The following is a 26,912-nucleotide window of genomic DNA, read 5'->3' on the forward strand; positions in this document are numbered from 1 at the left end:
TATATTTGATTTGTTTGTTGTTCTTGATTATACTTGATTTACTACTTTCTTTAAAATTTACTGCAAATATTGTTGTTTATTGTACAATTTTATCTACAAATATTGTTATTATAAATTAAAGGGTAAAATAGTCATTTGCACCATTCAAATTGTTTATTCAGCACAACAGCCAGACACCAATTTAGTTACATCCATACAGACAGCTATATTGATACAAACAACTTTATTCATACAAAACTTAATACAACTGAACAACCTTTTAGATAAATTTATATTAAATAAAAATATGAATTCATGTAATTGATAAGACAGGAAGAGGGCAAAGAATTTTGAGACAACAAATTTTTATTACAATCCACATACCCTAAAAACCTATAGTGTTTTGTAATTAGGGGTGTGCAAAGCATGAATGAAGTGAAACCTGAACATAAAATAAGGTGTTTGTGCAAATTCGGAGCCTGAAATCTAAAAATCTAAAACCCGACGTTTGGGACAGATCATGTTTGATGTTTTACCATTGAACCGTTTGAAAACCTGATATATATAATTTTTTTAAATATTACATGGATACATTTATTTATCTAGTTATCTTTCGAAAATCCTAAATCATAGTCAGTCATACTCTTTTATAATTTCTAAAAATACTATCCTCTCAATCGATTGCATTCATTCTCAAAATCGATTGAATATATGTATATATATATATATATATATATATATATATATATATATATAGTGGCGCATTCAAAGGAGAACTGACTATTTATGGTAACCGTGAGATCCAATCTCAACCACAAATCAATAGATAAAGTAGGAAGTTTATAATTTTGGTAATTTTGAATTGAAATTTTAATGCAAGTACATTTTAGGTATTTCAAAACTCTCCTATCTCCTCTCTTCTCTCCGTCCCCCGTCCTCCGGTCTCCGGCCTCCGTCCTCCAGTGATACCACTGTGATACCTAAAAATATTGACTCTCTTAAACAAAAGACATAATGTGATATCTAAGCACATATAAAATACATTGAGATACCACTGTGTTACATCTCCGATCGACCACACAAACGACCTTAGTATGATACCCAAACACATATAAAATGCATTGTGATACCACAGTGGTATCACCAGAGGATGGAGGCCGGAGAATGGGAAATGGAGAGAGAAGAGAGGAGGGAGGAGAGAGGAGGGAGGAGAGAGGAGAAAGAAGAGTTTTAAAATACCTAAAATGTCCTTGCATTAAAAATTTAATTCAAAATTATAAATTTCATAATTTATCTATTGATTTGTGGTTGAGATTGGATCTCACGGTTACCACAAACTAATTAGTTATCATTTGATTAGGCCTATATATATGTATATATATTGCATAAAACCATACCGAACCCGACCAACCCCAACTTAAAACCAAAACCCGACAACCTCGAACATAAAGCAATCTGAAATCCAAAACCCAAAATTCAGGGATTGGTTTTCATATCCAAAATACGATTAATTTTACCAGAACCTGCCCGATCCAAACCCCTATTTGTAACCTAAAAATATTTAATTTTTGTTATTTTGGTTCGAAAGGATAAAAACTAAAGATGAAGGGCTTATTTGAACAAACAAGGAAACTAGAAGGGCTTAGAGTATGTCCATATGATCATGTTCCGTTTCTTCTCTTCAAGAAATCATTCGGTCTCAAAAATCCCAAGAGGAAACTACCGTCAAACATGTATCTCTGTCATTCGAAGGGGAAAATATCAAAATTCGAACATTAATGATGTGGAATAACCATTAAACGGCAAAGATCTTGGCTAAACAAGATGGTTTTGGCGATTAAGGATCACCAATCGATGATAGGTAACTAAATTCGCTCACCATGATTTTGCGTTTGTGTTTACACGTGGTGAGGAGTTTCCATCTTTGGTTCAGCAGTTAGTACCAATTGTTCTTACTCTTGTTTGAGAATCAACTGTACAAGTTTAGGTTTTTGATGGCGTTTGACGTTGTTAAATTGATTTGTGTTTGTTGTTTTTTTGGGTTATCTTTTATATGATGATGTTTAGCATACCCTTTGGTGATGGAAGTTGGTTTACAAATGAAGCTACCATGTTGTTTGGTTATCTGGACAGCAGTAGCCTAGTGTATGCCTTTTAAACACAAGAGAGGTTAGAACTTCTTTTCAAATAAAAAATTCTTGTAAATATTGTTACTAAGTTATCACCAACAAATTTCAGTATGTAGTATTTGTTATGAAGTTTAATTTAGCTATCACTTCATGAACAGAATGTTTGGAAATTGGAATCAAAAACAAATTTCCTTTTGATTAGTCAAAATCAAAATGTATTGATCTTTTAGGAGAAGGGGAAAATATGCTTTCTACTCACCACGTATGAAGAATGGACTTGCTTAATGGCTTAATAGTTTGATATTGACTGTTTGGTTTATATCTACTTGTATTTCATGTCTTAACCTAATTACACTGTCTGCTTACACACCCTTGAATCATGCACACACCATCGAAATCGTTATTCTACCTGTCATATTTTTGATTACCTGTTATATTACCAATAATATTGTCTGCATGCACACACCTTTGTTTTGTGCCCAGGCCGGCGGTTTTCATGGAAACAACCTCTTAATCCCAAGGACTTGAGATAAGGTCTGCCTGCATCCTACCTCTCCCAAATCCTACAGTCCTTACTTTTGAGTGGGATACACTGGATCGATTTCATTTGGTTTATTTACTTCCATAAGCTTATGTCAATGTTACAATTGTGAAAAGTTAGAGAAGAAATTGGGAAGATTCAAAGTAGAATGAAAACAAGTCTTTCATCCAAAACCAACTGGGCATGCTTAAAATGAAATTGAATGAAAATGACAAAAAGGATGGGACCCATAAGTGAACATAAAAGGTTAACTGAGATACAAGTGACTTTCTTCCACATGCACCTATTTAAGGCCAAATCTTTTGGCTTACTTTACCCATGCACATGTTGCTACACTACTTAACTTTACCCTGTGTCAATCTTGGTTGATCTCTACCTGTCCGAACTACCTCTCTTTGGTACAATAAATACATGTTATTGCATGAATCTGTTTTCTTTGTTATAATTTGCCGACCAGAGAGTCATCAAGAAAAGCTTAACGAGGCATGCACATGTCTTTGGAGATTAGAGCAATAAAACAGAGAATATATCTTTGGTTCATAAGTTAAGGACAAAAGAAGAAAGAGAAGATGAGACTAATAACAGGATGGTAAGCCTCCTTAAATGGTATGGACTAAATGGAGATTTGCTAGCTTGAGTAGTGACAACTCTATAGATTCAGTCACTGATGTAATGCTAGTGAGCAATGCCACATAGACAGATAGTCCTTTTCATAAGTAGTGTTTATAATCATATAAAAGGTAGGGATCCCTGATTAGGTAAAATCTAGTAATGGAAGTCATATTACTTGTTGTGTGATCTTCTCAAGTGCTGTAGCTTGTTTCATTGTCAATCAAATTATTTTCTGTAAAGCGTATTTACAAAAGCATGAAGTTTGATCTTGAGTGATGGAAAATATTAGATGCAGGCATCTTGCTAACTTATTCAATTTAGTCCAAGTGCTGTAGATTCGTCATGAAACTCTTTTTGGGGGGCAGGGGTGGTTTGGATGTGCTTATTGCGACTTGAAGAATCAGAATTATAAAATTTGTTGATTAAAGCTGATAGCTAGCTAATTTTATATCTAGCAACTCCTTACATGCTTATCTAAATCTAATTACTTTGACCATAAATAATTAGTAAATCCGAATCATAGTCAGTTTCTTCCTAACACTCAAAACTGATTATTGCAACTTCACTTTAGATGCACATCCAAACACTACCATAAAGTTCCCCAGCTGAGGTGTGATTGAGTAAGGGTGCTAAAGGAGTAGTTATCATGGTAAGTACGTGCTGTTTAGCAATAAAATTTGCTAGATGTACTGTTCACTTTCCAAAAAAAGCATGAAACACTGAGTGGCACTTTGTATTAGGAAATTGAGGTCTCCTTGTTATCTTTCAGCATACCATTTCAGAATGAAGTGAGAAGCTCTAAAGAGAAGGAAGTTACAAGTGAGAAGAAAATGAAAAACGATACTCCCTTATTATTACACATCTTTGGTTTCAGAAATTCAAACCTACTACCTTCCAATAAAGAAGTTGACATTGATATTTTTAGTTTCCCCTTTTACCTTCTAGTTTTAACTGTGTTCCAACATAGTTGCTTTTTATGGTCTGATGTAATCCAGTTTTATTCTAGAACCTGTTTGTCGATTTTGAAGTTAGAAATGTATATATCAAATCAAAGTCAGATGCCGATTATTATGGGATGGGGAACTAATGCTGAGCCATGTTTGTGATGCTTTTGAATAATTTGGGATTTTGTTGGCCCTTTAGGATTTGTTTGGTATTCCGGATAGTATGGGAGAAAACAAAAACTTATTGTCTCACTTTTGGTGCGAGTGTGCGACAATTAGGTAGGACCTAAACAGGACTGAGTGGGACAAAAATGCATTTTTTCTGTCCCACCACAATAGGTGGAACCAAAACAGATAGATGGGACAAGCTTGGTAAATTACTAAACTACCCATGTCAAATTAAAACCCTAAAACCTTCCACAATTCTTTCACCGCCTACCTCACTATTGCTCGTTGAGTCCTGTCCAGTCCTGTCCGTTTACCAAACACATTCTTAATGTGATTGTGGACATGAAATTCAATATAAATTTCTTAACACACACAGACACATATATATTCATTAGTTTGAGTAAAAAGGGACTACATCCACATTATATGTGCAAGTTGACGGACCCATGTTTCAATGTTATAGCTTCAGTTTGTTATTTGTATGCCTCGAAAGCACAATGTTGAGGTTGGTTTTGGGATCCTACCCTGTTCTTTACAAGATCGTATACAGTGATCCGTAATTACATCAAAATATATGCATAGGATATTGGGAACATCAATAAAGATTAGTCTGCTTAAAAGAATAAATCAATGTATATTACAACATTCCTCGAGTCTGGAAAATCTTGTGTTCCATATGCTGACATTTTCTTAATCCATTTTGGACAAGAAGTGAAGCAGTTAATACCTCGGTAGGGTTTTCTTTGTTATACCGTTGTTGTACCTTTCATTTATTGTTATTTTATCTATAATTTTAAAATGTAGATCAATATCTGCAAGGAAATAATTTCTCGGAGATAGGGTAACAATAATGTTTCTTGAAATTATATGTTTGTTGGCATTTACATATTACTTGTAGAGATGATCTAATTGGTAACGTGAAGGAGACAAATGCAATATAAGTGTTTTTGATATGTGGTAATAACTGGCCTTTTACTAGTTTACCCCCACGATACCATGCCTCGATTCAAGATTTAGTGGTTGAGACTATTTTTCTAAATAACACGATATGGGCCTTAGGCCCTTACCTAGGGGTATGTACTTTTCCCCCTTTTCTAATCTACAGAATGGGTATAAAATCATGAAACCCTAATAATCCCTCATTTCCACCATCCCCTTGCGCAGTCGCGGCGGCCAACTCCTCTCGTCATATCTGGCGATTGTCAATCGCAATATGGAAGGCTCCAAGAAGGGGTATGATCATTCTCCTCTCTCTTACACACAGAGATGCACATATGCCACAGTTTTGCATTCCTTCTCGTTCTCTGTTTTTGTTGATTTTGCCTTTTCACTTGATTCTTTCTTGATCGGTTTATAATTGGCATTTATAGGAACACATTTGACATTCAATTTGGCTAACCCTCTTCATGATAGAAAGGATCAAACGTTTGCGTGTTTGATTGTAGGTTTTGTCTGCCCTCTGGGAATGGTATACACATTAATTGCTATATATCTGTGTTGTTGGTCAAAAATTCGATTTTCAGAAATCAACATCATCAACAAATTTAAAATAGGAAAGTTAAGGAAGTCTTAAGGAATTATCAAATAAGGCAGGTAGCTAAAGTTTGAATATGTTAAATTCTCGCAGATCTGAACATATAAATCTACATAGTAGCATTAAGAAGAAGATCTAAGGTTGAATGCTAGCAACTTCCAAAAACAGTACGTGAAACACAGTTTGATATCTTACTTGTCTCAGTGTCGTGAGTTTGTATGAATTCAGTCCATTGTAATATGAACTGCAGAAAAATTCAGTAAAATGTCTGCAGATATCATCATACAAGTTCCATATCTCATAATCTACATAGACATATTACCAGAATGCTGGCTTGTTTGCCTATTCTAACAATTACTTGAAGATTGGTATAGTGTAAAAGGGTGGCCTTAGGCGGAATGCCTGTCTTCTTTGTGTAGTTTTGAAAACATATATTCAATGCATTACTCTCTGTGGCTCTGCGGTTAAACGAAGCTGTTTCTATAGTTCAGACTCATAACCCAAGAGTTATAGAACAGAAACTTAAATATTTTCCCTATGCTTTTCTTCAGGATTGACTATATTTTAATGGGTAAGTCAGAGGAGGCACTTCTTTTGGGTCCTTGTCAAATAGTGGTGGCCACTTAGTTAGGGGAAGGAGTAATTCTTTGAAAACTGAATCGAGTGTCTTTATGAGATATATTGCAGACACACAATATACAAAAAAGAACTGTTTCTATTTTCTTTCCTTTGACTCTCTCTTTGCTAGAAGCAGAACACATCCTTTTCTTCCTTAACTTTTGTATTTTATTTTAGGTCCCTTCTACTTATTTGATGATTGACAACTTAACACTGAAATACACTAAGGAGACATTTGGTTTGATGGAATAGTTTTGAGGGATTTGGATTTCGTGGAAGAATTTGGAATTGGAGGGATTTGGATTCTTTGATGTGTTTGGTTTGTAGGATTTAGAATTGAATTGAATTCGTTTTTATAAATAATTTATAAAAACAAATTATAATTAATTTAATTACTTTTTTAGTTGTTTATTACAAAAAAATGTTTTCAACATATTTTTAAACATTATTACACACAAATCTTACAAAATCCCATGAAATACCAACAAACCTCATAGTATTTCTAAATCCCATGTTTGTGGGATTTCAAATCCAAGCAATCCATCAAACCAAACGTGGGATTGGAATGGAATTGAATTCCAAATCCTTTCCAATCCTACAAACCAAACGGGACCTAAGAATTGTATGTTCATATTGATCACCTGGTACTAAGATGTAGCTGATCTTTTGCTGTGTAGCACAAACTTGCATTCTAAACAGTCGAAGAAGCCATTATTGAATTGTTTCTGGTCTTCAATGTGTTTTTGTAAAACTTATAAGAAGCTACCTGATGATCTTATTTGGTTTTTGTCTAGAACTTCGAAGGACACTATGTCAAACCTTGAGAAACTGCAAGCCGACTTCGCTGTGTACCTCAGGCATAAATACTTCTCTGGAAAAGATATCGAAGGAGGTAAAATTCAAAAAATGAATGGCAGTTATTTTTTTTAACTCCACTTCCAAATAAATAGAACATGCGTAAGTATCATCTTTTCAGGTTTGACAAATTGAAATGCATTTTAGGATCACAGATTCACAGTTAATTGTTTCATCATCTTTTCTTATTCCATTTTTCTGCTTTATGAATATAATATTCTTTTTTGCCATCTCTAATAGTATCAAGCCTTAATCCTATTTTTGGGATTTTTAGTTTTGGGAGTCTTAGCCGAGTTAACAAAAGAACGAACTGATTCTATTTATTATTATCATTACTATATTTATTATTATTATTTGGTTTTTTAGTTAAACGATCAAATAATATTGATGCAAATGAAAAATGGGTAGTTAAACCTGGGTTAAAAAATTCTAAAGAATGTAATGTGGCAAATTTTTTTGTGCTCGTCCATTCTCTTTAAGACCGGAGTTTCTCCTCTTAAAGACATCTATAAAATCTACATATTAAAACCATGATGTTTAGGTTCTGTTTGTTTTTGCCATTGAACATTCTCATTTTATGGCTTTTTAATTATATGGATATTTCGGGTCCCATATACTTCATGTGGTAGTTCTAGAGCATTTAACACCCATAAAATAAAGAATCAGGAGCGGAGAAAAATGATAAATACTTCCTCGTGCTCTTTCCTTTCATTTTATGTGGTAGTTCCAGAGTAATTAACAGTAAGGCATCATGATCTTGTTAATCTGTAATTTGCATTCTCTTTTTTGGGTAACCATGGGTTTCCGGGCCAGCTTACATGCACCAACTAATCCTCGGGCGACCACGAATGGCCTGGTGTCATCGCAGGTGAACCCCCATGGCCACAAGGGTTTGGCAACGCCTGAATTTAAACCCTTGGAAGATGAGATTTCCACTACGTCCCTCTTAGGCTTGCTACAACCCAAGTGGTTGATTTCTTATCTTTTGAATTCACTTCTCAATCTTGCAGAGGAAATCTTTGAGGAAATTGCAAAGATAGGCGGAATGACCATCAAGGGTAGCCGGTAATAATGAATTTATATGATAAAATCACCACTCAGGTGGCATATATTGTGGCTATTGCTAATTTTTTTCTCCTTTGCGTAATTATTTTTTGTTATAGGTTTCCTCCTACCAGCTCTTATGAAGATCCCGTGGCTTATCGAAATGGTTTCACTGCCTCATGTATGTTTTATGTTTGATACATGAAAACATCATTTTTCAAATTTCTTCGTATTTTTTTTCGCAAATTTTCTTTCTTTCTCACACTTTTCACAAGTCAGGGGTCTTCATCATTTGCAGGTGTTGAGGTTGAAAAGAATTTACTTGCAGACCTTGTGGATGAGGAAAACAGGTTAGACTTTACAACTTGTCTTGCTATTAATGAAGTTATATAGTTATATAAGCTGGCAATCATTTAAGCAAAATCATAGCTGCTTGTCAGTACCGTGCTACCAGTTTGCTGTACACTAGTCTTCACTTTTCATGCACTGTGTGTAGGGGTGTAAACGAGCTGAGTCGAGTAGTAGGTTAGCTCGAAAAAAATTATACCAGCCTCGAGTTGACTCGAGCTCAAATAACCTTTTCAATGTAGGCTCAAGCTCAATGCTTGTTTATGGGCTCATACTCGCGATCGATTCACTCGTTTATTGGCTCGAAGTGATAAATTTTATATTTTAATGTATTATTTATGAACATATGAGCATGTTTGGCTTGAAAAGTATATGTTCAAATGGCTCGACTCGACTCAAAAAATTTAATCGAGCTTTCGAACGAGTCTAGTCGAACATTGGTTTTATTGAGGCTTGGCTCGTTAAGTTATACGAGTTCTATTTTGTGTTCGAGATTGACTCGAGCTTGAGAATCATTAAGCTCAAGATAAACGAGCTCGAGGAGCTCATAAAAGCTCGACTTGTTTACACCCCCACCCTTGTGTTTCCTTGTTTGTTTAACCTATTTCTCTCGAATATGGCATTTTCTGCTTACCGTCCTTTTTGTTTGTTTGCACACACTCTCACCTGTAGCTTGCTCGCTAGTTTCTTTTAACTTTTTTCAAGTCGTGGAAACAATCTTTCTACCCTAAGGTCACATACATCCTACCCCCGACCCTACCTGTGCCAGGGATTTTGTGGGTTCGCTTGGTTTGCTAAGCCGTGGAGCTCAGGCCATACAAGCCAACAAGCTCGTCATGGGTTTGAGCTTGCTAACTTCTAGATGTGTTGGCTTCTCTTGCTACACCGCTAACTACCACGAGTTATTCTATGTGTCCTTTGTTGTAAAAGTTGCTAATTGTTGAACGATATATGGTCTAGGATTCCCAGACTTGAGTATCCTGTTAAGCCAGCCAGGAATCAAGTTGAGCCGTTGGGCGTGCAGGATACAAGCGATGACAGCTCCGACTCTCTGCAAGAAATATCAGCCGATGCTTGGAATGAGGTTCAGTCAGCCATTAAGCAGGCCAAATCTGGGGTAGGACCATCCCAGAAACGTCCGTAAATGATGGCTTTCGATGGAAACAAGCATACGAAGACGACCCATGACTGAAGGTTCGACTTATGATGGTTGTTTCCATCCAATTGACCAAACATCGTTTGGCGACCGCGATTTCATCACCTATTTAAAGTGACCGTGATTTCATCACCTATTTAAAGCGACCGTGATTTCATCACCTATTTAAAGTCTAGAGTCTTAAAATAATCGCAATCTTTCGAGATGCGGATCTGTTGTCTTTCGTGTTGTACTCTATTTTCGACTTTGGATTATCCTTGTAATGTCTGAAGTCTGGTTTTGATTTTGCACACCCTCTTGCCTGGAGCCTGTTTTTCTCATTTGTTTTCGTTTTCATTTTCCAAACCGGGGGTCTTTTTGAAAACAACCTCTTTATCCCAAAGAAAGATCTATATACATCCTACCGATATGGGATTTGTTTGGTTTTATATCTGACGATTGGTTGGGATCAACAAAACCAAGCAACTTTTTTCTGGGATTAAAAGTTCTCTCAAGCTTTTTCGGGCTTTACTGAACTTTTTTAGGTTGGACTCTCCGGGCTGGTTCGACTTCGACGGGCTTTGAAGCCAGGCCAGGACCGGACTTTGTCGGGATTCGGACTTGGACTTTTTTGTGGATAAAACTATGTCCACAATTTGTGAAACTCCTTTCGGGGTAAATGGATACCTGCCCATTAATTTACTATTCATATAATCAATACAATTTTTATAATAATTAATTAATAAAAAAGTGACTTAATTATTTTTATAATCATAATCATAATTATTTATAATTTATTTTTAAAAATTATTTATAGAAAAAGAATTTAACTGTATTTCAAATCCTACAGACCAAATACATCAAATATTCCAAATCTCTCGAAATCATTCCATCAAACCAAACGCAAACGCCCCCTAAGGTCCCGTTTTGATTTGTAGGATTTGATTAGACGTGGAGTGATTTGAAATTGAATTTCATTCCTTTCCTTTCCTGTGTTTGGTTTGAAAAATTTTCTGGATTTAAAATATCTTAAGCATACGATGTTGAAATCAAAGGGAATGATTGGTATTTCGTAGATTTATATGTAATAGTGTTTAAAAATACGTTATGATAATCATTTAATAAAAAAGTATTTAAATTATTTATAAAATAATGGAATCTGATTTCATTTCAAATTCTATAAACCAAACATTCCAAATTCTCCCAATTCCAAATCTTTCAAAAACATTTCATTAAACCAAACGGGCTCAGATGAATTGTGTTCGGAGAATAATTTATGAATCTAAACATTTATACTTTTTCAAAGTTATTCTAAATTAAATAGAGCCTCGTTCTTTTAAAGATCCAGTAATGCATATAAACTTAAAAGCCGGGTTTCATATCAATCCGTGTGAAAGTACACTGTATATGCAATGTTGTTTCATATGTGAAACGTCAAAAATTATCGTTTCCCACACCAAACAATTAAGTATGCACATAAGTTGAGCAAATTGAAAACGTTTTACTACAAAAAAACTATTACTAATAATTGCGCCCTTAATTATTTCATTAATTAATAATATTATATTGATGTCTTAGGGGCTGTTTGACAGTTGCTGAATGGTTTTGCGTAGAATCATTAAGTGGTCAGAATGATTAAAAGATTCTCATGATATAGTGCAAAATGAAATATAATTGTTTACGATGAAATTATGGCTCTTAATGGTTAAGGGAGGCCTAAGATACAAAATCATTCAGAGGGTTTTAGAACCATTAAAAGACAGATTTTTTTTTTGCCAAACAAGATTCACTTCTTAACGGTTCAGAGCCTATTAATAGAACTATTAAGAGGTAAACAAACAATCCCTTAATATGGATCTCTTTAGAGTTCTCAAACGATAAACATATATAAGAAAAGGAAAAGTTCATAAATGCTCAACGAACTATCATATTTCGAATAATTAAGTATTTAAATTATTTTTGATTGAAAAAACCATTAAACTTTCTCATTTTTAATGATTAAATCCATAAACATTTTTTAACAATAAATAAACCACCGAAATTTAAAAAACTGGTTCAAGAACTTAATTATTTAAAATAAGAAAATTTAATAGTTTTTTATTTTAAAAAATAATTCAATCATTTAATCATTTAAAATGAGTTATTTTAATGATTTTTTTATTAAAAAATAATTCAAAAATGAAATAGTTGATTTTACATTTGGGTGGAAGGGTACAACATCGAACTGCACAGGGTACGACCATAGAAGAAAGCAAGCGAATTGCGAACTTCCAACCCTGTAGTTTAAATACCTGAAGAACAGATCATTCTCCATCTAATTAAAGCATCAACAATCACGACTGCGTGGCAGATTGCTATTCAAACCCTTAGATTCTGAACCATTTTCGTTATAATTTCTTCCACAACAAGTTAAAACCCTACTCAAGATCAAGCTTGCTACGTTCTTTCAACTCTAAACAGGTAAATTTGTATAATACGTACTTCATGTTTCTTATGTATGTTTTAGTATGGTTGCTCATAAGATTTTCCTCAAAATTGATGTTGTAAATCGTTAAGAAGCCTCAAATTCGGTATTGCTTTAATCCGGGGATCGTTTTTGTACAAAAAAGCGAAAATTACGTGAAAATTTACAGGTTATCGTTATACGTGGTATGTTCTGGATCTGATTTTTTCAACTTCCTTGAATTTTTTACATCCTGGGTGGTATCGAATAAGTAGGAAATGGATATATTACATATTATTGATCGGTTGTTAATACCTTGTGCAATTTTATGTGGATTTAGTATTCTAATCATGTCGAGGAAGATGCTGATCGATGGGGATGTGGGTGAGACTACTGAAGAGACACACTATGATTTTGATTTGTTTGTAATTGGTGCTGGTAGTGGCGGTGTTAGGGCATCCAGATTTTCAGCTCAGTATGGAGCTAAGGTAGCATTTATTGCTTGAATGTGTATGGTTGTTTATTTGTGCTTTCTTATCTCTTCATGCTAAAGAAAACAAGACTTTGGTAAATCACTGATGACAAAGTGTGTGGTCTATGGATTTTTGTTTATACTAATACATCGTTCTGTCAGTTTCTTGCCCTCAAGGGACTTCCATTTGAGCTAATTGCAATTGGGTGGTTGCTTTAGTTGTGGGTTTCATTGTGAAGTTTAGATTTCCTAGTGATCTTGGTGGTTTAATCTGAAAATAGAAGTTCTCACCAGACAGAATATATATATGTTGAAGTTGTATTCAACGCTTCATTCACCACTTATCCTAAAAAATAACCCCCCAACATACACAGAAACTAGCGTTTGCAGTAACATGTGATTTACAACAGAGAACGACCAGTCATGGGATGCTTCTTTTACCTCATCAAAGTTTTCCGTCCTGCCTATCATGCCTAATCTGGCAGTTAATTATCATAAAGGAAATCTTTCAAATTACTCCTCTCATTCATGAAATTTACAACAGTTGGCGTTACACAGTTTGATATTGTTTTGAGTACTAATCAAATGTGTAAACCACTCTTGAATATTGACAAATTAGGATCAATCAATAAGTCATAAAGATCATCATGGATGAATAGGTAATGGCAGTTCAGAAATTTTCCAATAAAGGGAACACCCTGCTCCCTCAATTACAATGATATTAATGTTTCTTTTTCCTATTGGGTTTGTAACCGGCAACCCCTGAGCTGTCCCACACCGCCCCGCCCCAAAAGCATCATGTGAGTGGCAAATCAAGTATACAACGGCTCACTAGATGGCTGACTTAAGAGCCCGTTGCCCACAAGGACTCTAGTCCCACAGGAATTGCAACTCCCAAACTGCGGTTGTGAGACTTGAACCCTCACCTGTTTGTGCAAGTATACCCCCCCGGAACCAACTGTGGTACTGCCTGAGGCCATTTCTTTTCTTATTTGGTCATTTTGTAAGGTATCTTAGACATTTGACTAGTAGTCAAAAACTTAGTTATACTACACGGTCGGTCAAAGTTGCAATTTTATGGGATGGAGGGAATAGTTTATATGTGACATCACGGATGTTGTGATTTTTTTGCAATTGACATGGAAGATACAAGACTTATGTTCAACAAATTTATTCATGCTAATAAATGTAGTTTGTACATTTTACGTGACTACGAATGCAATTATTAATCCCTCTTTCACAACTCTTATTGCAAGGTTGGGATTTGCGAGCTGCCATTTCATCCAATCAGCTCAGAAGTGGTAGGAGGTGTCGGAGGAACGTAAGTTGTCAACTCTTTGTTTCAAGTGGTACCTATAGTGATATCTATTATTTAACATGTACTTTTATATTATTTTGAGATGATGCTTGAACAGCAGTTGTGTTATGAGACTGAGCATCCATGCTTCTCTGATTGAGAATCATACACCTTCTGACTTCTGTAATGGTGCATCTTATAATGTTTACATGTGGTGCAGATGTGTGATTCGTGGGTGCGTTCCTAAAAAGATTCTGGTCTATGGAGCAAGCTTTGGCCCTGAAATTCAGGTGATATTGAGCTTCTACTAGAAACTACCGAAAGGGATGGTTTTTTTAAAATCCTGGATCCTTTATTCCTTTCTTTAAGATTCTCTTGGTGCTGTTATTAATTCAGTAAAACTAGTAGACAGTGTGAGAAGTTGAGATGAAGGTTCATAGTGCAATTGAAATTGAAAAAATTGTTGATGTGCTTTATACATCCTTTTTTTTTCTGTCACTTGGTATATATCATTTACCTTTTCTTTTGTTTTAATTTCATTTTGATATCGTGTTGGGCTCTTTTTTCGACGGAACCTTGTTTTTTTAAATATATTATCAACTTAGACAAGATTGCAAATGGACAGGTATAAATGGGCAGTAGGAAACATCAAACATTATTTCAAGTGCCTGTATGGTCACCAAATGAGGCAAAATGCTGGGTCACCAAAAGACGACATGTACAGACGATGATTGTAGCAGAAATGTGGAGGTGTCCATGTACGGTCACCAAATGAGGGATAAGAGTAAAAACAATAATATATTGGAGAAGGTTTGGGTGGCAACCATAGAGTAGACACTTAGGCAACATGATTTCAGGCGGGTTGATTATCTCTAGCTGTCTAGCCTAGACGTTTTAATGATTTGGTTGGAAAATGAGGTTTACACCAAGAGGGAATTGTGAGGAGAGGTTGAGGTGGGCCAAGACTGACAACAAGATAAGCAATTGAGGGTGATTTTGCATGAGTGGGGTGGATCTTAGATAGGAGTGCATGGACCGATGCCATTCCTGCCACTGAACCATTAGGTGTTTCACCTTTTTGTGTTGGCTCTTGGGTTTACATTTTATATCTTCTTTTGATTTTGATTTTGATTTTTAGCCTACCCAACTAGTTTGGGAGATAAAGCTTGTTATTCTGCTTCAAGGCTCTACCGCCTTAAACATAATTCCAAAACTTAAAGGTGTTTAGGCAAACTGTGAAATTTTATTTGTCTAGAATTTTTTTACCCTGAATGGCATTCTATTTGCCTTTTAGGCAGATATGGTTATGTTTCTCTGGATAATTTTTGTATGTAAATGCTATTCTATTGAAATTATCTATCTCTTCTTTTCATTAGCACTTCCATTAGAAGAGAAATACAAATATTTTGTACTCATCCTTGTTTCAACACGTGTAGGATGCAAGGGAATATGGATGGCAAGTGAATGAGAAGATTGATTTTGATTGGAAAAAGCTACTGCACAAGAAGGTGTGTTTTAAACTTTAGTGGGTATTTTGTTTTAGCTTAGATATGTCTCTAACTAATAGGATCAGCTTTAGTTGTAAATAATTTTTTATTCACCATTTTAATTTCTATTTTTTCCTGGCCTTAAATTAATTGGGTTAATGAGACCTCTAGTAAATTTGGCTCTTTCTTTCTCTTACCCATAGGAACAGCTTTAGTCATGAATCATTCTTATTTCACTATTTTACTGCCTACCTTTTCATTTCCATTAAAAAAATTGGCTTATATTATACCTCTAGTAAATTTGGCTCTTCTGCTGTCATCGTTTAGCCACTAACAGCATTTGATATTAATCCTGTTGTTCGATGTCTTCTCTTCTGACTTCTTACAAGAACTATGATGTACTCACTTAATAGAGCATTCATCCACAAACCCTTGGATACTCAGAGAAGACGAATCCTATATGTTGAATTCTTATAATGATGGTTGAATGATATCTTTTTCTTTTAATCACAAGGATCCAAAGTGGAGAATTAGATATATTGAACTTGGATATTTTGACCCTTACCTTTGTGTTGGAACATGTTCTAATAATAATTTTGTTTTCTCTGCTTGTAACAATAGAAAATGTACTGCACTACTATAGAATCTTGTTAAAAACTCATAATATTGGATAAAGTTGTATGATGTTTAATTTTAGTTGAACATGTCTGTAGATTTTGTTTAAATGATTTTCATTTCTATCTTCTTATATGTATCATGTGAGTCTCTAGGAATAATAACGAGGGATCAATAATATGTAGACACTAAGATTGTGATGCTTTTGGAACATGTTCGACTAGTGTATAAGATTTGTAAGCTAAACGTACTTGTTTGTATTTGAATTTCTAAATGTTTTTACCCTGTAATTTTAATTTTTTTTTCTCTTACCTTTGTTCACATCCAATCTTACACAATGATCAAGTTGCTTTAATTTGAAAATAATTTCTCATCTATGTCTGTTTCTAAGTATCCATAACATCAGCATTAATGATAATTTCTACCAAGCTTTTAATGTTTAATTGCATGCCACTGTTATTTGGCATTCCTTCTATCCCAAATAAATGAGCCTTTAGATTTGTTACTTTCCCAAATTAAGTGAGCCTTTTGGTTTTAAAGGCAATAAATACATGCTATGTAGGTATTCTTTGTTTGGTAGAAAATCAACTGCACACACTTTTTTCTTGATAAATTCTTTCTCATGATCAACTACTTTAGCCAATCAAATGAGTATTAAAAACTTGAAAACCTTTTCGTAATCACACTTAATAGTTCATGTAGAATAGTTCAAATTTTAGATTTTTGGTGGCAAAAATGTTCAGTTATTTTAAATAGCATAAGATAGTGAAATGTGATGACATAAAATGACTGAACATTTTTGCCACCAGGTCAATATTCATTTATTTTGTGATGACAGGGAACTTTACTCTGAGACTACCCTTTGTTTTCCTCCTTGAGCGTGTGTTGTTTTTCTCTCATCTCCTCTTTTATTATGTAACTTGGAAAAATCAATTAAATTAAACATCAAAAAAGAAATCATGCAAAGATCTTCGTGCAACATACATTGTTCTTTGCTAGTTATACACACAACAGTGCCAATAGTAGTGCCATTCAAGTGGTAGTTTCGTGTTTTTTTGGGTAATCGTGGGTTTCTACGCCAGCTTACGTGCACCGACTAATCCCCTGGCTATCAGGAGTGACCTGGAAACCGTTATCACGTCAAAGATAACTCTCTGTTGGCACTATCTTTCCTTCAACTTTAGTGGGATCAAGTTGTTCAAATGAGTACTTGTGCTGCGGCCAATTACTTATATTCACGTAGCCACGTAGGATGACAGCAATGCTGCTTTCTCCCAAAACAGATCACTTGATAATGGAGAGGCCAGTTTATGTACAAGGACCTCTCTCTAAACATGTAATGTTGTTTGCTTTGTTCTTTTTCCAACTTCAGTTTACTCTTTATGGTTGCCATTATACCATTGATGTTGAATCTGTTGACCTGAAAGGGTTATTGGGTTGCAAGGGTTCTTGTGGAATTAGTATTATACCTGCTTATCCTTCCTAGCTAGCTATACTATTTCATATGTGATATATTCGTTATTTACCTTTTCTTTAAAGATGCAACTCGATGTAATATTGTGAAAGGTGGAAAAACAAGAATTACCTTGCTAGGACTGCTTTCTGTTTTTTTTTTTTTTTTGTTTGACCTCTTCCGGATCATGTTATATTTTAGTTTCTTCTTCAGCAATCTTCAAGTTTGTATTAGAAAACATTGTATGTGTCTACATTATAAACCAACTTATGAGCAGTTCATATTTTGTCGTATCTATTTTACCATACATCCATATTCAACTACTGTTTGACTTACTTTTAGTAGGATCTAAAACTGTTTGACTTACTTTTAGTAGGATCTACTCATTAAATCATAGTGTCAAGGGTAAATTCTCAGTCAAGGACACATGTGACATGTGCATATTCACAAATGGTAAAGATGTGTCCATATGTGTTTAAAGAGAGTGTGTCTATATATATATATATATATATGTATTCACACATGTGAAGGATGTTTGGGTAAATAATAATTTCTGGATTTCATGTAATACGTAGGGTAACCGGCAGGGTAATATTTATTCATCACATATATATGTTATTGCAGACTGAGGAAATACTGAGGCTAAATGGGATATACAAGCGCTTACTTTCAAATGCAGGAGTCAAACTGTTTGAAGGGGAGGGGAGAATCGTGGGCCCAAATGAAGTGGAGGTGATACAATTGGATGGCACTAAACTGTCCTATACAGCAAAGCACATACTGATAGCAACTGGTAGCAGGGCGGCACGTCCAGCTATTCCTGGGCAGGTAAAATTTTTGGGAAATTTTCACTTCTTGATGGGAAATCAAGCAACTGCTTTCTTAGTTAACAACTGGTTATTTATTTACTTGACAACTGTTAAATCACCCAATCCATAAACATCCAAATAATCCATTCAAGTTCTTGTCCTCACATCCCATTCTCTGTATACAGTATTAAAAATCATGCTCTTTTACGATTGTGCGTGTCAATTTAGGAGTTGGCTATAACCTCAGATGAGGCTTTGAGTTTGGATGAGTTACCAAAGCGCGTTGTTATACTCGGGGCAGGGTGCGTTGCCTTCTTCATCCTATAATTCCTATATATTTTTAGTTTAGCAACCTCATAGGACGACTAATTCTTATATCCTATCAGGTATATTGCTGTTGAGTTTGCTTCAATATGGCGTGGGATGGGCTCCACAGTGAATCTATGCTTCAGAAAGGAACTTCCATTAAGGTCATAGAAACTTCTGAAAAACTTTTGTTTATTCTTTCTTCCCCAGACAATTTTGTCCTGTATAAATATTTGACTTCATCTCAGTTACAACCAGCCCTGTTTTAGCCAAATTGACATTTTTCAGTGAACTTTTCCAAGACCGCCTTCTTGATGAAGTTATCATTGCAGGGGTTTTGATGATGAAATGAGAGCTCTGGTTGCAAGAAATCTGGAAGGAAGAGGCATAATTTTGCACCCACAGACTAACTTGACTCAGGTTCTTTTAGTTCAACTAATTATTGATTATACCACATTATCTTTCCCGAATCTTCCAGTGATTTAAATCGTATGTATATGTTTCAGCTGGTCAAAACGGAGGATGGCATAAAAGTTACTACAGATCATGGTGAAGAATTAATGGCAGATGCTGTACTTTTCGCCACTGGTAATTTTATGCCTCTTATTCGATGATTACAGATATGGTTGGACCTCTTTGTTAGCTCTCCTGAAGATAATCACATTGATTAGATCCCGGTTATTTTTATGTAGTCCCACATATTTTACATGATGCTGCTAACTTGTAGCAATTTCTTTTTTTGGTCTACTTGAATGACATTCTCAGCCATTTGATAAAACTGTAGTTTTATTATTTACCCATTTTTTGATGTGATGTTTCTTAGTGTCCTATAAAATCTTAAAATAGCAAGGGAAGCAAAATAATGGCTTCTTGTACTCTACAACAACAAACATTTTATTGCGATATAGTTAACTTGCTGAAATTGTTTTCACTCCCATATTAAATCTTGGCTGACCTCCATCTCTGCAAGCTATCCACTTTTGGTCAATGTGTCTATTCTAGCTGTCGCTTTGGTCTCCCTTCAAGCAGTGGCCCAAACCACGTATCATATATCATCGTTTCTAATTCCATCTCTTTGGGTGGCCACCCGTCCTCTTCACTGTTTATGTTTCTGTTAAATACTCATCTGGTGTACTGCTTTCTTTGGGTAACCCAACATTTTACCCCACAACTCAGCTGGTTTCACCACTGTCCTATTGAACTTAGCTTTCACATCCAGGGCGGCTTTTAAGACACTTGATGTTTATCACCATTTTTTTCACCCCATTAAATCATGTGGTTTAAAATCGTCATCAATCACTCTATCATTGATCCCAATGATGTAAGATTCGATTCCTAAGTACCATGCCAGACATGCTTACAGCTATTTTCGTGTCCCTATCAATACCAATGTGTATGTGTAGCATCACGAACACGCCTCTGTAACTAATTCTGAGAGTTAGAGGTTCCATACTTTTTCTTAAACCTCTGTGAGGCACTCCCTGCTGTAAGGGTAGAAAAGCGTAACTCAATATATCGTATAACCAATACGAGTTAAAATTAGTGTATTGTTCCTTAAACCTCTGAAAGGTACTCCTCCCTCGATATAGAGAAGGCATAATCTTTTTTTTGCTTTATGGTGCTAACAGGGAATTTTAGTAGGCATCCATATTTTGCTCTTGAAGTAAACAAACCTTTATTTTCTTACTACAAAGTACAAAACCTTGCTGTATGATCATTCTGCATTCTTGCTCATATGCTTGGAAAATTCTCCAAAATACTAAAACGGTGAATAAGTATAATCTGTGTGTAAGGCTTTGCTTGCTCATTCATCTCCAAATCTTACATTTTTTCTTCCTTGGTTGCAGGGCGGCTCCCTAATACAAAGAGGTTAAATTTGCAAGCAGTAGGTGTTGAAGTTGACAGTGCAGGAGCAGTGAAGGTTCTTTTGATAAACTCTCTAACTTTATTTCCCTAAGTTTGTTTTGTTTGTGGTCAAAATAAGGAATAAGATGAACATTTGATTCTGATGGTCAGTGTGGCATTTGATGCCTTTTACTGGTGTGAAGTTTGAGCGAAGGTGATGGACTTATTTGAGAGATATCTCCCTTTCCTGTGCAAGGTCACAAGTCTCAGTTTCACCCCTTTTACTGATACAATTTATAACACTCTCTCCGTCCCATATGGAATGCAACGTTTTCTAGGCCCGTAGTTTAATGAAGTGATTTTCTATTAGCAATATCTGAAATACCCCTCAATGATGATAAAGCAGATGAGTCTTGTGGACCAACATCAATGTTATCAGTTCTTTGTGATGAAACTAATGGGCAAAGAGGTATCTTGGATTAAAATTTAGCCAATAAAGGAAATGTTGAATTTATGTTGGGAAATCCCGGAAAGGAATTGTTGAATTTGTTTTAGGATGGAGGGAATAATACAATATTAGTTGCTAAGTTATACTCGTATACTCCATTAGTGAAACATTACAGAAGCAACAAATGTTGACTAATGCTTAATAAAGTATGCAGAATGTCTGTAGAATTCCTAACTTTTGCAATTTATCCATGTTAGCCGGAACATATTTAAAACCTCAAACAATGTAGATTTGTGAGATTACTTTCACGCTTTGCTCTTTCATACAAATATGAAGATAATGAAGTCCAAATCACTTGATACACACACACACATATATATATATGCATGTGGGTGTGTGTAAAGAGTGAAGTTTCGAGACACTGATATAGTTGGTTCTGTATTTTGATATCTCCCTTCCTTTTGGTTTTCCACAATGCAGGTTGATGAGTTTTCTCGCACCAATGTGTCTAGCATTTGGGCCATAGGTGATGCCACCAATCGGATGAATCTTACTCCTGTCGCCTTGATGGAAGGGACTTTGTTCGCTGTATGTGATTTCGGCCTTCTATGAGTTCTGCTCTTGAATTTTATATTGAACCGATTGATTGTTCTTCTGTTATGTTATATCTGTCCCAAAATAAATGCAACTTTTTGATGGGTGCATAGTTTAACGGAAGTGTCATACGATTAATCCAACATCTAAAATACACTCAATAGAGAAATCTTCCGAACCTGAATCGATGCTATCAATATGTTGTAATGATCACCGATGGGGGAAAGAAGTAATCACGGATTTAAGCCAAAAAGGGAAATGTTTCATTTATCCGAGAATTTTGAAAAGGAAATTGTTGCATTTATTTTGCAAACGGAGTAGTTCCATTTTGCTGACATAATTTCTCCTGTGCATACAGAAAACAGTCTTTGGTAATGAACCTAGCAAGCCTGACTACAGCAATATACCTTGTGCCGTTTTCTGGTAACAAATCATCTTCTTCCTGAACTTCTCTTTCTTTTTCTGGCCCGACCAAAAAATTCACCAATTTACTTTCTCTGAGTGGTTGGGACTTGGGAGTCTGGCCTTTTTGTTCTGATCTTGGTTCTTGAGTAGAAATCCAACAAATTTTGCTTAGAGAATACCACAATGGGGTAGGGATTAGGGAGCTAGTATTAGATCTTCTGAGTCCAAGATTGGGTGTGTAGTTATTCCTACCTTGGTTATGTTTTATCGTACCTGTTCCTCTCTGTTGCTTACTTCTAACTCATTTCCATTTTTAGCACCGTCTTTCTTATTTTCAAGTTGCAAAATTTTTGAACAAGCTTCACCCTTTCTTTTTGCACACTTTGCACAAGCCGGGTCTTCATGGAAACAGTTGTTCTACTCTCGAGGTAGAAGTCAGGTTTGCACTTTGCATACATCCCACCCCCAGACCCCACCTCGAGGTGGGACTTACTGGGTTTGTTTGGTTTGATACAACAATGGTTCGAGTCACGGAAAATCTCTCTTGGCGAGAATGGAAGGGGAAGACTACATACAAAGACGTTCCTCCCAATCCCTTGCAAAGCCATGGAGCCTTGGGTGCAACATGTTACTGGGGAGTGTATTAGAACGGAAAAACTAGAAGGAGCCCAATTTCCTTAACGTCTGACACCTTTACATTTGTATAACAAATTTATATTCTGCCATTGCAGCATACCGCCTCTCTCTGTTGTTGGAGTAAGTGAAGAAGAGGCCATAGAGAAAGCCCAAGGAGACATTTTGGTGTTCACATCAACATTTAATCCTATGAAGAACTCCATCTCTGGGTACGTAAATATGTGCAATTTTCGGTGTCACCCTCCATTTCTTTATCTTCGTGGTCCCATCTTCAAGTTGAATGGGACCCACAAGATGATAATTGGAATATTGCAGTTGAATGGAGCTTTTAGTTTTGCACTTTTTGCTACCTTGTATGATACTTGTATTCAACTCTATCTTCATATATATATCCACAGACGGCAAGAGAAGACACTCATGAAGCTTATCGTCAGCGCGGAGACCGATAAAGTTATCGGTGCATCGATGTGTGGGCCAGATGCAGCCGAGATTATGCAGGTAGCTTTAGTCATTCTTGATGCTTCTAATTGAATTGCCAATGTCCTCACCTGTAGTTTCTACTAGCCATTTATTTGAGTTGATTTGGGGAAAGAGCTGGTATGGTCGGGCTTGCTGAGCTGAGAAAACTGAGGCTCATCAAAAACTCGAGTCTTAGTTTGGTATTTATTGACTAAACATCTAGTTAAAATATATGCTCCTTAAAACATCAACTAAATGGTTCAGGAAACAAATTCAGTCTAAGGTCAGAAACGTAATGAAGTTTGCTTTATTTCATCTTTAGTGTAACTATGGATTTTTTTTTCCTGAATTAATGTAACAAACGTTCAGTTCTTACTATTTCGTACCCATTTTGATGCGACATTTTTTTCATGTGACTAAGAATTACGTTATAACTTGATAATTGTCATTAATGTCATCAATAGTTACAAAATCTAGCAGTTACCAATCAAAATGGGTAAAAAATAGGAAGAATTGAGCGTTTGTTATTACATTATTCAGAATTTTTTTATCACTACACTAACTAGAAACCAAGGCAAATTCTGTTACATTTTGGCCTTAAGAAAATATAAATTCACTAGATCTTGTTTGTATACCTTTTGTATACCTTCTCGGCTCAAGCTCATCTCAGATATCAAACACAAAGGCTAGGTCCCGGGTCTCCAACCTCTTAACGAGCCAGATCATACTGCACCCTAGTTTCTATGATGTGATGTAAAAGACCCATGTCTGATCAGGCTTTTACCGTCCAAAGCAACCACAGTTCCTTGTGATGCAGCATTTTTATATTGTCGTCCTTCAACATCTCACCTGGACTACGTATTTCATTAATCTTTCTTTTTCTTCAGTATGGAGTGTATATCGTGTTCTTTTTGTTTGGTAGTTTCATGTTCAGTACTAAAGATGTTCATATTTCATAGGGCATCGCTGTTGCACTCAAGTGTGGAGCAACCAAAGCACAATTTGATAGCACGGTGAGCTTAGATGGCTTTTTAACGTATAATACTTTATATACTGCAAAACTCACAAACACTTCTCATCTTTGGTGAGGTTTGAACCCTTGACCAGAGATGGAAATTTTATCTGTTGGGGTGGGTAGCCACGGGTACCCGACCCTGATGGGGCGGGGATTACCCAGTTTGACGAGTTACTGGACGGACGGTCGGGGCAGGGTCAGGATGGCGTTATCTGCCCCTAATTGACCCCAGTTAGTTTTATTATTTTATTTAATATATGTATATAGTGTGTGTATAAATAAATAATTAAATATATATGTACACATTTATCATTAAATGACATATATTTGATTTTCAATAGTGGTAATTAATGTCGTGACGATTCATTATAATTTAAAATACATTGTTTTTGTACTAAACACGTTCCCCGAACCCGCCGGGGATTTCTTCCCTCTGAACCCGTTGGGGATTAGTCAGGTCGGGATCGGGACGGCCGGACGGGGGATGCATTACCCGCACATTACCCACCCCGTTTCCATCCCTACCCCTGTCTGTGGAGGTTGGACTCTACTCGTAACCTGGGTACCGCTAAGCCAATCACACTTAAATGAAACATGATGTCATGATCCCGTTTCTCCCATTGTAATGAAATCTTCGATATCTCTTGCAGGTGGGAATACACCCTTCATCTGCCGAGGAATTTGTGACTATGCGATCAGTCACGAGACGTATTGCTGCAGCTGGTAAACCAAAGACCAACCTTTAAAACCCAAGAACAAGGTAAAAAGTTAGTTGTTTCTCACAACTCGCATTGATAGAAAAAAAACACATGGGTATACGTTCTTTTTGGTTCAGGACTCGCGACCATTGATTGTTGTTAGCGTATGAATAACGTGGATTGGCTTTTTTTTTTCTGTTATCTTTCGTATGTGGTTTCTCGGGTTGTCTAGAAAATCTTTGACAAAAACATGGGAGACAATAAACAAGTTTATTGCTTTGAGTACGAATTGTTACAACTGCTATGGTCTTGTCCTTTTGAGGTTGGGTAAAAGGTTTATGTACATCTTACCCTTTCCAGACCCTGGAGTTCTTTAGTCCATGTGGGATTTACTAGTGTTCGTTATAATTGTTATGATCTCATTGGGGTAGATATAAAATCTGTATACATTTTACCCTTTTCAAACCATACAATCCTTAATGTAGGGTTTACTAAGCTTTGTTATAACTGATATGTAAGATCTACGTACATCTTGCCCTTTCCAAACCCTACAGTCTGCTTCATATGGAATTTACGAGGTTCGTTAGCTATGAATTCGGGCATTTTGGTAGCTCTTACCAATTCATTACACAACAATGAACCTGTGTGTGTTAGATTATGAGCTCCAAAGAAGAGTAAATGGAATGGTAGGTGATTGGCAATTAATATTTGCTCCTCATTTTGTCTTGATGAGTTCTGATTTTGTCGGGTTAATTTTGATTTCAAGTCGACTAATCTATACTATATTTTAAAGCATTTGATAGAAACTCTTAAAAACTATTTTTTATGTATGCAGTACTGTTTATTGATGCATATTACTTAAAATTTGAGGCTACAAGTAAATTGTACGTAAGTACAATTTATTAAAGCTCGGTGTTTGAATTTGTGTAACTAACTGTATATAAATATAATCAATTACTAAATAAACATCTCATTTTAAATATAAAAAATCTAAAATATAATTAAGATAATCATTGAGTTATACTTATAACAGAATAGTTAACTATTAACCTTATAAAATTTATATTATTAAACTAAAAATAAATTACTTTATTATTAAAACTAAATTAAATTATAATAAGAAATTTGAATTAAAGCAATTACATAAAAACAAAGAATTTTTAATTAGTTAATTTGATATTAATATCGACATAATTTTTTTTCAGATTTTTATGAATAAAAACATTATCATTTTCTCAAAATTACATAAAACCATATTATATCGATAGAGATAAAAAAAAAAATAAAGCGAAGTATTATCTTGATGTATCTTGCTGCAATGCACGAGTATCTTTCTAGTATCTATAGAGTATATGTATTGTTCGAATCCGATTATATGCAAGCAAGAGAACATACGTACACCGACTATTTTGGCGTTTCACAAAATTCATGGGATTCGCAATCCATTTAAGAGTTTGTTTTGAGGAATTGATAAATTGTTTTCGAGGGATTTAGATTTCATGAAAAGATTTAAAATTTTCGATATGATTGGTTTGTGGGATTGAGAATGGAATTGAATTCCAATTTTTTGTAGATAATTTATGAAAAATTATGAAAATAAATCAAATAATTTTTTATTAATTAATTGTTACAACCAAATCGTATGAAATATCGTGAAACAACAACTACTATGAGATTTCAAAATCCGATGTTTGAGCGATTTAATAGATCATGGGATATAAACCAAATGCGTCTGCATTTAAGGGGTATTTAGGATTGCTTATTTGAAACAACTTTTGCTTTTTTACAAAAGCACTTATCAACTTGTTATAGGCCAGAAGAGTTTAACTTCTTTAAAAACTCCTTATTATCGGTTTGGTACCGGTATAAGTTGTTTATTCAAACACTCAAAAATGCTTATTATCGATGTCACATCGAAATAAGTCAATAAATTGTTTTTATAAGCAATTCCAAACACCGAGGGATGGAAAATAAAGAGTGGAATAAAGGGTTTGAAGAGAATGAAAGGGGTGTCTTTTGGAGT

General features: G+C 35.2%; 2 protein-coding genes across 16 annotated transcripts; both read left to right on the forward strand.

Moving 5' to 3' along the window:
* Positions 1 to 1,674: 1,674 nt before the first annotated feature.
* On the forward strand, positions 1,675 to 10,234 carry LOC112520300. Of its 14 annotated transcripts, XM_025128626.1 has the most exons (9): positions 1,697 to 1,840; positions 2,047 to 2,148; positions 2,592 to 2,642; positions 5,538 to 5,606; positions 7,320 to 7,417; positions 8,391 to 8,445; positions 8,544 to 8,605; positions 8,723 to 8,774; positions 9,733 to 10,234. In XM_025128626.1, exons 4-9 carry the CDS (start codon positions 5,587 to 5,589, stop codon positions 9,914 to 9,916), a joined length of 471 nt encoding a protein of 156 aa, XP_024984394.1. In that variant the 5' UTR covers positions 1,697 to 1,840; positions 2,047 to 2,148; positions 2,592 to 2,642; positions 5,538 to 5,586; the 3' UTR covers positions 9,917 to 10,234. The 14 variants fall into 14 exon arrangements, with proteins under 14 accessions (XP_024984397.1, XP_024984398.1, XP_024984395.1 ...); XM_025128629.1 differs by lacking the exon at positions 5,538 to 5,606 and having other exon boundaries at positions 1,675 to 1,840; XM_025128621.1 differs by lacking the exon at positions 2,592 to 2,642 and having other exon boundaries at positions 8,249 to 8,445.
* A 1,985-nt stretch (positions 10,235 to 12,219) lies between these two features.
* LOC112518883 (glutathione reductase, cytosolic) lies at positions 12,220 to 25,210 on the forward strand. Of its 2 annotated transcripts, none has more exons than XM_025126667.1 (17): positions 12,220 to 12,367; positions 12,691 to 12,838; positions 14,079 to 14,143; positions 14,340 to 14,409; positions 15,556 to 15,627; positions 18,299 to 18,502; positions 18,712 to 18,785; positions 18,870 to 18,953; positions 19,122 to 19,209; positions 19,296 to 19,377; positions 20,637 to 20,710; positions 21,563 to 21,670; positions 22,035 to 22,099; positions 22,813 to 22,926; positions 23,116 to 23,215; positions 24,136 to 24,189; positions 24,842 to 25,210. In XM_025126667.1, the coding sequence occupies exons 2-17, from the start codon at positions 12,701 to 12,703 to the stop codon at positions 24,935 to 24,937; spliced, it is 1,488 nt and encodes a 495-aa protein (XP_024982435.1). In that variant the 5' UTR covers positions 12,220 to 12,367; positions 12,691 to 12,700; the 3' UTR covers positions 24,938 to 25,210. The 2 variants fall into 2 exon arrangements, with proteins under 2 accessions (XP_024982435.1, XP_024982436.1); XM_025126668.1 differs by lacking the exon at positions 12,220 to 12,367 and adding an exon at positions 12,380 to 12,556.
* Positions 25,211 to 26,912: the final 1,702 nt, after the last annotated feature.

The sequence above is a fragment of the Cynara cardunculus genome (assembly GCF_001531365.2).
Source record: "Cynara cardunculus var. scolymus isolate 2C chromosome LG 10, CcrdV1, whole genome shotgun sequence".
NCBI classification, from domain to species: Eukaryota; Viridiplantae; Streptophyta; class Magnoliopsida; order Asterales; family Asteraceae; genus Cynara; species Cynara cardunculus.

What these genes read in the sequence shown, in the direction of transcription:
- LOC112518883 (XM_025126667.1), top strand. Translation starts at nt 12,701, where the DNA reads ATGTCGAGGAAGATGCTGATCGATGGGGATGTGGGTGAGACTACTGAA. An exon ending in GCTTTGGCCCTGAAATTCAG is followed by an intron (nt 14,410 to 15,555) that starts GTGATATTGAGC and finishes CAACACGTGTAG; the next exon opens with GATGCAAGGGAATATGGATG. An exon ending in TGCTGTACTTTTCGCCACTG is followed by an intron (nt 19,378 to 20,636) that starts GTAATTTTATGC and finishes CCTTGGTTGCAG; the next exon opens with GGCGGCTCCCTAATACAAAG.
- LOC112520300 (XM_025128619.1), top strand. Translation starts at nt 1,804, where the DNA reads ATGGTTTTGGCGATTAAGGATCACCAATCGATGATAG. An exon ending in TGGAAAAGATATCGAAGGAG is followed by an intron (nt 7,418 to 8,248) that starts GTAAAATTCAAA and finishes GTGTCATCGCAG; the next exon opens with GTGAACCCCCATGGCCACAA. An exon ending in AAATGGTTTCACTGCCTCAT is followed by an intron (nt 8,606 to 8,722) that starts GTATGTTTTATG and finishes CATCATTTGCAG; the next exon opens with GTGTTGAGGTTGAAAAGAAT.